General features: G+C 42.5%; 1 protein-coding gene across 1 annotated transcript; it reads left to right on the top strand.

Annotated features, from left to right (window-relative positions):
- The first annotated feature begins 5798 nt into the window (after window positions 1-5798).
- LOC114439654 (malate dehydrogenase, cytoplasmic-like) lies at window positions 5799-10855 on the top strand. The gene is made up of 9 exons (XM_028411745.1): window positions 5799-5935; window positions 6778-6876; window positions 7265-7361; window positions 8387-8562; window positions 9437-9559; window positions 9665-9841; window positions 9941-10054; window positions 10190-10279; window positions 10387-10855. The coding sequence occupies exons 1-9, from the start codon at window positions 5933-5935 to the stop codon at window positions 10507-10509; spliced, it is 1002 nt and encodes a 333-aa protein (XP_028267546.1). The 5' UTR covers window positions 5799-5932; the 3' UTR covers window positions 10510-10855.
- Window positions 10856-11841: the final 986 nt, after the last annotated feature.

Raw genomic sequence — 11841 nt, 5'->3', positions numbered from 1 at the left:
ATGGCCGCCGGAAACCCTACACCACCTTGGTGTCCGTGAGGGACGCGTCTTTTTCTGAGCCCGTCATCATTAATTCAGTGAGAGTCATCTCTTCTTGTCAGCTTTGGCAAGTGTTCGTGCCAACAGTGAAGGCAACCATGGTGTACAAAGTAACATCCGCTTAGCCTCTTCAAAATAAAAGCACGCTTCTTTGCTCTGAGAACTTGTGAAAGAAGCAGTTCTATGTTGATAAAGAACTTTTAACTAACTAACTCCAAGTCCAGGTGCCCTGCTTTGAGCTTATCCTTTGCAAGCAATTGCAGCATCCATCAAAAGTACATTTAGAAAATAGAAATAAATAAATAAAGCAAAACAATATTACATATACATTTTAACATGCAAAATAATTCAAACAGAAAAAATAATTGTGACTTTTAGTATTTTTGTTTTGACTTTTAACTCTCTTTAACTTTTCACTGAAAAAAAAAAACAAAACCAAATATTCATTATAAAAACTGGCTGTGTGGTTTAGTTTTGTTCTTAAGTTGTGTCAGCTTAAGAAATATCTGCTCAGGGTTAAGGTGACTCTAAATTATATACATTGAATGAAATATGATCATGACAAAGATACAGTAATGAAAAACATGATGACATTAATCGTTATTTTGAATGTTGATACATTTTAACTGCAGAAAAAACGCGCAATGCTCCTTTTATTTTGAAAGCTGACTAAAAGTCTTTCCGGTATTCTTCCATGTGTTTGCTGCTACTTTGTTGAAACAGTCAGGGCTGCAGATTATCAGCACCTCGGTCAGTTCCTGCCTGGCTGCCAGCAGCACGGAACTGTTTTATCTCTGGTTAGCTTTACCGAAACTGAACCCAGCACAGAGTTCCAACATGGCTGCCGGTGTCCTTGATATAGGCTGAAGGATGGACAGAGGTCTGACTGTAACTGAACACCTCACCTGAAGGTCTCTCTGAAAGAACACCCTGCTCATTCATCTCAGAATTTCTTCCTGTGGAGCCACGTTTTAATCTGCTACATTAGATCTTATTACGGTTTCTAATTTCTAATCGTTCTTTTCTCTGGAACCATGACAGCCTCACACAAGCATCCTAATTTTCCTAGAGATTACTTCTACATATCTTCATCACACTGTTAAGTTGGGTAGAGTTTTTTGTTTATATTCTGTAGGAAAAAAACGAATCTGTGTTTTTGACCTTTGACCTCCTGACTGTTGGTAATCTTGCTGTTGCTAGACTGTTTTTCTGCTCTTTGAACGTCAGCAGATCAGACAGCTCTGTGCAGATTTACCTCCTGCAAGGCAGCAGATAACTGGCTGACCTGCGACTTAACCAGTTGGCAAGTGAACCCTCTGACTTTGTGTAGTCTGGATAGGGACCTCTAGTCACCTTTTACCCTTGACCCTGATTTGACAACACCCAGAATAATCCAGAGATGTAGACATGAACTGTAGTATTTCCTCATTCCTTTTTCAAGATGATTTTGTGGGTTCTTGGCTTGGAAGGTATGTAATAGAATTCATAGAATAGGAATGTGCATATCTCACAGAGATAACTTGGAGAGTTTCTGGAGTTGTACCAGGGGATAAAAAGGTTTCTCGAGTAGTTAAGTAAACCTTTTATGTGTGATCCATGGGGTTTAAAGACTGATGTTAGTTAGCATAATTTATCCATCTAAAAATGTACAAGATGAATAACACTGTCAGTGCAGCAGGATTGAAAGGATTAAAAGAACCTCCTTGGACCATTGTTCAAAACAGAAAACAAACAAATTAAGTCAAGTTTATGAAGCCGGTTCTGCATGCTAACTCTGATGGTACCAACTACACTCAACAAAAATATAAACGCAACACTTTTGTTTTTGCTCCCATGTTTCATGAGATGGACTTGAAGATCTAAACTTCATTCCAGATACACAATATTACCATTCCTCTCAAACATTGTTCACAAATCTGTCTAAATGTGTGATAGTGAGCACTTCTGCTTTGCTGAAATAATCCATCCCACCTCACAGGTGTGCCACATCAAGATGCTGATCTGACATCATGATTAGTGCACAGGTGTACCTCAAACTGCCCACAATAAAAGGCCACCCTGAAATGTGCAGTTTTGTCTCACAGCAAAATGCCACAGATGCCACAAGCATTGAGGGAGCGTGCAATTGGCATGCTGACAGCAGGAATGTCAACCAGATCTGTTGCTCGTGCATTGAATGTTCATTTCTCCACCATAAGCCGTCTCCAAAGGCGTTTCAGAGAATATGGCAGTACATCCAACCGGCCTCACAACCGCAGACCACGAGTAACCACACCAGCCCAGGACCTCCACATCCAGCAGGTTCACCTCCGAGATCGTCTGAGACCAGCCACTCAGACAGCTGCTGAAACAATTGGTTTGCATAACCAAACAATTTCTGCACAAACTGTCAGAAACCGTCTCAGGGAAGCTCAACTGCATGCTCGTCGTCCTCATCGGGGTCTTAACCTGACTCCAGATCGTCGCCGTAACAGACTTGAGTGGGCAAATGCTCACATTCGATGGCGTCTAGCACGTTGGAGAGGTGTTCTCTTCACGGATGAATCTCGGTTTACATTGTTCAGGGCAGATGGCAGACAGCGTGTGTGGCGTTGTGTGGGTGAGCGCTTTGCTGATGTCAATGTTGTGGATCGAGTGGCCCATGGTGGTGGTGGGGTCATGGTATGGGCAGGCATCTGTTATGGACGAAGAACACAGGTGCATTTTATTGATGGCATTTTGAATGCACAGAGATACCGTGATGAGATCCTGAGGCCCATTGTTGTGCCATACATCCATGAACATCACCTCATGTTTCAGCAAGATAATGCACGGCCCCATGTTGCAAGGATCTGTACACAATTCTTGGAAGCTGAAAATGTCCCAGTTCTTGCAAGGCCAGCATACTCACCGGACATGTCACCCATTGAACATGTTTGGGATGTGCTTGACCGGCGTATACGACAGCGTGCACCAGTTCCCACTAATATCCAGCAACTTCGCACAGCCATTGAAGAGGAGTGGACCAACATTCCACAGGCCACAATAGACAATCTGATAAACTCTAGGCAAAGAAGATGTGTTGCACTGCATGAGGCAAATGGTGGTCACACCAGATACTGACTGGATCTGAGTCCCCAGACCGCCAATAAAGCAGAAACAAAATGCACATTTCAGGGTGGCCTTTTATTGTGGGCAGTTTGAGGTACAGCTGTGCACTAATCATGATGTCAGATCAGCATCTTGATGTGGCACACCTGTGAGGTGGGATGGATTATCTCAGCAAAGCAGAAGTGCTCACTATCACACATTTAGACAAATTTGTGAACAATGTTTGAGAGGAATGGTAATATTGTGTATCTGGAATGAAGTTTAGATCTTCAAGTCCATCTCATGAAACATGGGAGCAAAAACAAAAGTGTTGCGTTTATATTTTTGTTGAGTGTAGTTTTGCTCTTTTGTTTGCTTTGGTTTTCACCTGTAATGCTTCTCCCATCGTCCTGATTTTGTGAAATGTGTGTGATGTTCCTCGTTAGTATAGTGGATAGTATCTCTGCCTGTCACGCAGAAGACTGGGGTTTGATTCCCCAACGGGGAGAACACCTTTGGGGCAGCAGTGGCTCGGGGGTATAGCAGGGTGGTTTAATCCCAACTCCTCCCTAAGTCATTGTTGTGTGTCCTTGGGCAAGACACTTTACTCGCACTGTCTCCAGTGTACTCACTGGTGTGGTGTGCCTTGCTGGTCATTGTATGACACTGCTTGGCAGCAGCCTCTGGGATTATTAAAGTATCTAAAACAAATAAATAAAATTATTAACCTTCGGCGTCATTGGGGACATTTTTGTCCACTTGGGTAAATTTTTGCCTCTTTACCTGGCCACCATTTTATCTGTGTTGGTGCATATGGCACAATTTTAGTAATAATGCATCAAACTCAATATTTTGGCTAATCTTTGACCTATCCATGACAGATATAAATATAATGCCTCAGCCACCTAACTTTTGTTTTGTGGAAAATAACCAATTTTTTGTGTTTTCTTTATAAAAAATTACTGTGACATCAGGTAATCAAACTGGCATTTAAAGGGTTAAATTCCTCAAAATGATTTAATGTTTGGTAGTTTTTAGCAGGGCTGAAGTTGTTTAACATATTTATGCAGAAAAAAAGTAAGAAAAAATATTAATCTAATAATAATAATATAATCTAATAATGTATAATCTAATAATGTAATCTGTTTTTATAGCAGTTTTTTGGAAGTGGAAATGTTTGTCCACGAATGATACAAAAGGGTAGTGATTTAGAGTGACGCCTGAGGGTTAAATAGATGAAATTTATCGTGCATGATAAAAACTGTAGTCCACAACACACTTTAGATATTGACCTTATGTAAAATTGTCTTTATATTGGCAGTGTGCAATTCAAAAGGGATCAAAAAATATTTTGTCTCCATAGACGGCTGTTCATATTTTTTTTTCAGAAAGGTCCCATGGGGCTGAAGATTCTCATTCATCCAGGTCATTTTCATTCAGAAGGTTGAAACAAGGCAACTGGACTTTGGATTGAATTTTCTTGAAGACATTTCGCTGCTCATCCAAGCAGCTTCACCAGCCCAGCAAGAACAATGGGCTGTTCGCCTGTCCCCCTCCGGCAGGCTCACAGTCGTTAGCCAGTCATTAGAGACACCAGACACACACAGTCAGACCAACACAGGTAAGTATGGAGACATTTAGAGCTATTGTGTGTGAGTTTCACACAGACCTACTCACTGAGGTCCTCCACCACATATAAACCATGTTTCCCCACCAAATGGTGAGAACTGATGAAGCTGCTTGGAGGAGCAGGGAGACTTCTTCAAGAAAACTCTAGGTCCAGATGCCTCGCTTCAACCTTCTGAAAGGTCCCATGGGGTCTAAAGGGCCATGACTTAAAGAGTGCAGCAGGGCTTTTGTGTAAATAATATTGTCATTATTTTAATCCTGCTTCTCTGACCATGTCAAAGTTGATGTTATATTTAATAGTCAATCATTCTGTAGTAGCAGTAGCAAAGTAGTAGCAAACTACAGTCAGTGTTTGAAGTCTGTTTTACAGTCTTTCCTGAGAGATATTAGGGAGGAGGTTTCATTCAATCAAACCTACTTCATATTAGATCTCCATCTGTGTTTGGTTATTGTTATTACATATGTCTCACTACTATCCAGGAGAATTGATGCAGTTCTGTTGCCAGTCACAAGAGGATGCTAAAAATACATGTTCCAGACCAATCATTCCCATAGAAATATTTTCTTAGAATGAAAAGTTGTATGTGTAATGTGTATCAGTAGCTGCCTATTGCTAAATATTTGGCCAGTAAGCTAAACAACATAAAGGCATTTATGTTGTTTAGATCACCTCAGGCACCTCCGAGTTTAAGGTTAAACCAAACAGAATAATATAAGTACCAACACACGTGAAAATACAACAAACACATGATGTGGGAAAAAAATAGATGAAAATGTCAAATTAGTTATATTTATTTGTGTGACAGTCATTTCTATTAACCAGTAGTTCAGTGAATAAGCGCTTTGTCATGCTGAAGGACAGGCAGTGTTGTTCCTCTGCTGACCACGAGATGTCGCCACAGCACAGCTTCCAGATGCTCCCTTAGAAAGGACGCTTTTTACAAAGTCTACCATATTTGGCACAGGTAGGCGCGGTTTGGCCAGAGCAGTGCATTATGGGAGATTGTGTTTTTGTGTTAATTGGGCCGGTCTTTAAAAAACTGCGTTGACTACAAGTCCCGTGGTGCGTTTGGGGCGCGTCGATTCACCGCCTGACTTTACGACACACGGATAGAGGTGACCCCTTTGGTTCAGTTCGAGTCCGAGCAGGGAGAGAAGGCGCCGCAGAACCAACGCATCTTCATCCGCTAGCGAAATGGTAAGAAGCGCTTCCTGCTCCGTCTGACAGCACGAAGGTTTAAAGAAAACAGTATCCGTCCTTTTATCCTTGAATAACGTAATGCTGTGCCAAATAATGCACTAACAGTTGACATTGGGGCAAAGGCGGCAGTGCCATCATTTATTCCCACCTGTCTCCATGCTAATATGCTAATATTCCATGTTTAAACACAGGTTGTCGTTGTGCATGATTCACAATGGAAGAGCCGAGGACAGAGCAGACAGACGCAGTTTGTTGCGCAGTTTTGGAGACGTGTGTGAAATGAAAGATGTAACGTTAGCATCTGGAGCGGAGAGTGCAGATTAGTTCCATACTTTGTACAACACCAGTGCAGTGTACAGTCATTCATCTGCCTCCATTTTAATGCAGCCAGGCTCCGGCGTGGCATCAGCGTCATCACAGGCCTCTTCTCTTACCAATCCCGGCAGGAGCCGAGGCAGATTGAATCTGAGTTCACAAAGCTGTCCGTTAGAAGATGCTCTGCCTAGCAGACTAGTTTCAACTTGTAATGATGTCAATCAACATGGTTTCCAAACTTATTGATTGTCCTTGTTTGTCCTGCTTCAGCTGCATTATGTAAAATCTTAAATACACGCTGTATTCCTGATGAAGACCTTTGTGAAGAATGGTGTCAGGATTCCCACATCTGCATGCTGTATGCAGAAGAAAGATAAAGGTCCAAGGTCTTCAGTATATGCTTGATTCAAAATCAATTAATGATCCAGTTCAAAACAACAGTCCTGGTTATCTCCACTTCAGCCCCCACCCTCAGTTATTTTCTGTATCTAGGTCAATGACACATACTGTTGCTGTCCTTTCAGGCTGAACCAATCCGTGTTGTGGTGACTGGCGCTGCTGGCCAGATTGCCTACTCCCTGCTGTACAGCATTGCTAAGGGAGATGTGTTTGGGAAGGACCAGGTAAGACTCAGCCTGAGCTTCCATTACATAACCTTCAGGAGCCGCAGCAAAGCATTCTCCCCCTGCAGCTGATCAGTGCACAGGCTGGGCGATGCACTGTTACGTAATGGAATTAACCTAAATAATGAACACTGAAGTCTTAAGAAAGAATGCATCTCTTTGTATAATGTAATGCAACCGGTCAGTGTTGAGAATTATAGATTTAAGTACTTAATTGTTCTATGCCCGTGTTACAGCTCAAAACATGACCTTTATTCATGAGTCCTCCATGTGGCCACATCACATATCAGAAGTCATTGAATACCTTTGTATCTCACATTGAAGGGTACATGTTTGTTCATATAGTACCTGTGATTTACTGACTCCATGTTCTCTTGTGTCTCATAAGCCCATCATCCTGATCCTGCTGGACATCCCTCCCATGCTCCCAGTGCTGGATGGAGTCGTCATGGAGCTGCAGGACTGCGCCCTCCCTCTGCTCAGGGGTGAGAACCCAACAAACCTGTTTATGTGAAATCAATATATGGCAGCAGGCCAGTGTTTAAATAACAAAAATGTGTCAAGAGTATTACAGTGATAAAATATGTGGCAATGTCATGTGATGACCACAGACATGCATACAAAAGAAGTGTACCATCACGAGTGGGAGGATTATGAGGCTGCTCATGCTGCTACCGAAAACCAAGTTATCTCTGATGATATATTCATACCTGTGAGAACAAAATGTGAAACTCTTTCAGTGTGCTGTCCATAATGGTAAGAACAACTTGGGCCTCATCTGGAATGCAGTACACATGGTGTCTGCATGCATGTTATTTGTCCTTCATAGCTTCTGTATAGAAGCCCCCTCTTTCTGCTGTCCGGAGGAGGAGGAGGAGGAGGAGGAGGAGGAGGAGGAGGAGGAGGGTCTAAAATAAGGCCTCTGGTTGGCTGCTGGTGGTGGCACCGCATTAGCCAATCAGAGCAGTGGTGGGACAACAATGAGCAGAGGAGAAGTGAACCCAGACTGAAGTCCAGTCTGATAGCAGCCGGTTTATGTTTAAGAAGTAGACAGAATCCATCTTATCGCAATCAGCAGAGGCAGCAGCAGTTTATCTAAAAACAGACCTCTTTGAATTTAAACATTGACGCCCCAAACAATAACAGATAAAACTGTTAAAATGCTATTGCAATTAAAATATATAAACATTAACAACATGACTATGTTGACTGAAGGTCGTGTATTGAGAGGGTCCAGTGTGATGTGAATGTGGTTTACTACTTCCTCTTATTCTTATCAATATGTCCTCCTGCAAGTGGCACCTTTGTTCAGAACAGATAACTTGTACTGCAGGTTAATAATCAATTGTTTGATACCAATTTTTATTAAAACCGAGTACTCACTCTTGGCATTGAGTACCGATACCACTAGTACTTTTAATTTGTATATATATATATACACACACAAACTAGTAGTATGTGTATTGGATACAGAGACGGAGCTGAACCATCTCTCTCTTCACCCCCACAGAGGTCATCCCCACTGACAAGGTGGAGGTGGGCTTTAAGGACATCGACGCCGCCATCTTGGTTGGTTCCATGCCCAGAAAGGAGGGCATGGAGAGGAAGGACCTCCTGAAGGCCAACGTGGCCATCTTCAAGACCCAGGGAGCGGCCCTGGACAAGTACGCCAAGAAGACCGTCAAGGTGACACTTCTCTCATGTCTGTTGTTGGGGTCTGCTTACTGGCTTTTAAAGAAACCACTTGCAGCTGATGAACTCAGGAAATGAAAGTTGCTTACACTGCACCCCTTTACCCAAGAAAAAAGAGCATGTCTTTTGAGAGGCAGCTGTTGTTCTGCTGTCGTGTTAGCTCTGCTGAGTGTCTGCAAAACATTTCTGTGAATTCAATCAAGAAAAGAACGGAGGGCCTTCAGAGCTCAAAGCTCCTCAGGTTGAGTGGTTTGTGCATATAACATTAGTTAATAACATTAGTCCATAACATGTACATTCTAATCCCAAAGTCCTCTGTGGGGTCTGGTGTGAGTGTGACAAGAGGGCGCATTTCTCTTGAGGTCAAAGTTCAGATTGTTGAGAATCTGTGGAGAAAACAGGCAGATGATGTCAACACTGAGGCATTTGAAGCACCTCAACACAAATAATAAGGAAAACTCCTTGCACAGTAAAGATAATATTGTATTAGAATGATATATTTTTACACTACTAGCAGCATAGACACTGGAGCTCAAAGTGTTCGTCAGTTACTGCCATTTATTAGCACTTGGTACAACACACCAAGTGGCATCAGTGCTAACATGCTGTGACAACTAGGAAATGCATAAACAATTCACACTATGAATAACACAATATAGCATTCTCATAGAGAACAACCCTCACACTGTTACTGTGTCAGCATTTCAGCAGTTACATTTTCCACTTTAAAATGAAAGGGTTTCTTCTGTACATGTTCTTAATTGTATTTATGTTACCAAAACAATAACATGCATTAGGACCTTCTTGATTATCTATTAGTCTGAGATGATATGCGTCTTATGCAGGTGTTTACTTTTCTTCCTGTCAGGTTTTGGTGGTGGGAAACCCAGCGAACACCAACTGTCTGATCGCTTCCAAGTCCGCTCCATCCATCCCCAAAGAGAACTTCTCCTGCCTGACCCGACTGGACCACAACAGAGCCTGCTCCCAGGTACACACACGTTTTTGTCTATGTACAAACATACAAGCAACAATTGAACCCACAATTCTATTTCTGTATTAACACTACTACTGCTTTGTGTTCTTCTTCCTACAGGTGGCAATGCGCTGCGGCGTGTCCGCTGACAGCGTGAAGAATGTCATCATCTGGGGAAACCACTCCTCCACCCAGTACCCAGACGTCCATCATACCAAGGTCAACATCCATGGCACCGAGGTGGCTGCCTATGACGCCATCAAGAACGATGCCTGGCTCAGAGGGGACTTCATCTCTGTGAGTGCTTCCCTCTGAGGCTCTTTTGTCTGTAATCTTATCGTATTTTAGATTTCACATTTTCCACAATTCTTAAACTTTCTCCTCTCGCTTCTGCAGACAGTGCAGCTGCGTGGTGCAGCCGTCATCAAGGCCAGGAAGCTGTCTAGCGCCATGTCAGCTGCCAAGGCCATCTGCGACCACATGAGGGACATCTGGTTCGGCACCAAGGAGGTCAGTGACAGATGCTAGCTCCGCAGGTGGTTAGAGGTTCAGCTCTCTGGGATGATGTTGTGTCTGTCAGTAAGGATTCACTGTGTCCCATATTTCTAAAACAATCTGAGTGAGGCTTTTTTTGCCCACCAACAGGGTGAGTTCATCTCCATGGGTGTGTACGCTGGTGGAAACTCCTACGGCATCCCAGAAGACCTCATCTACTCCTTCCCCATCCAGATCAAGGTAAGCCAATGTTACACCACAGTGAGTGTCTGGAAGCATCCAGGCTCTGTGGTTGCCAAGCACACATACAAAGAAGGTCAAATAACCAAACATCTCAACCCCTGCAGAACAAGACCTGGAAGATAGTTGATGGACTCCCGATCAACGACTTTTCCCGAGCCAAGATGGACGCCACAGCAGCAGAGCTGGTGGAGGAGCGAGACACTGCTCTGGACTTCCTGTCCCAGTGACTGTCACCCACAGCAGGCCAACAGCAGCCCGTGGATCTCCCAAAGGCTCGCTGCTCTCGGCTCTGAAGACGAAGCCCTCCACCATTATAAATGTCCGAGCCGGTGTCACCTCTTTGTGTGTGTGTGTGTGTCTGTGTGTGTGGCTGAATGCATCAGTGTGCGTATGCGTGTGTGTGTCACTAGGCCACCTCTTCAGGTTTTTAGAAACCTGTTTACCACAACCTGGCCTCCTCCGTCTGCAAGAGTGTAAGAGAATGTGTTGGTAGATGATAGACACACACTAGCTGTCCTGAAACTATAATGAAACCTGTTATCACCAATAAAACGAGGAATCTGACAGACCAAACTCACGACTCTGATGTTGAATGGATGGAGAGTTCTTCCAATGACATGGGAAAAACATTGTCTACCAGACAGATGATAAATAAATGTAGACATTAATGAAATTTGAAAATACATGAGTAAATGACACATATTTTATAGGTAAACCACAAACATGGACTAGAACTCAGGACACAACAATAAAGTGACCAGCGGACTCATGTTACAGTTGTCAAGTTGAGATGGTAGCTGCAACATGTTTCTAAATTTAGAAGAGTGACCTGCGTGGAACAATGTCCCCTCAGTTTCCATTAGTAAATGTTTTTAACCACACGAGGGCGGTGTTTATCTGTGTGAATGCACATCCAAAGGCACTGCATCATGTCTGCAAAAGTTAGTACCCCCTCTTTTAATTCTGGGTTTGTATAAAGACATAATAAAAATCCTCTTGTTGTACTGAGAACATAACTTCTTTCACAAGTCCATTTTTATTTAGCTAAAAATAAAGCCAAAAAGATAAATACAACATGACAGTGGTTTAATATGTTGTAGATCCACCATTAGCAGAAATAACTTAGTAAGTAATAGTTTTCTATGTAGCTTTATTAGTCTCTCACATCATTGTGGAGGAATTTTGGTCCATTCTTTAAAACTTTGCTTCAGTTTTTTTAAGGCTTTTGGTCATCCTCTTACTCTTGAAGTCACACCACAGCATTTCAACTAGGTTGAGGTCTGGACTTTGACTAGACCATTCCAAACCTGGATTCTTTCATTTTTGTCTTTCTGATGTGGATTTGCTGCTGTGCTTTGGATTGTTTATTTATTTACAACAAATAAATAAATAAATCAACATAATACACAGACCATTGCAGTGACCTCCAGTGAATGTTTTTAACCACATGAGGGCAGTATTTTCCATATACATTTTGATCCAACTACCGCGTATCATTTAAAATGTTTTGTTTTTTTTCTTCAAACGTTGTCAGATCAAACATGATCACACGAAACTGA

This window comes from Parambassis ranga, chromosome 1 (assembly GCF_900634625.1).
Source record: "Parambassis ranga chromosome 1, fParRan2.1, whole genome shotgun sequence".
Classification (NCBI taxonomy): Eukaryota; Metazoa; Chordata; class Actinopteri; family Ambassidae; genus Parambassis; species Parambassis ranga.
The sequence above is the reverse complement of the archived record's forward strand: the minus strand, read 5'-3'. Positions and strand labels throughout refer to the sequence as shown.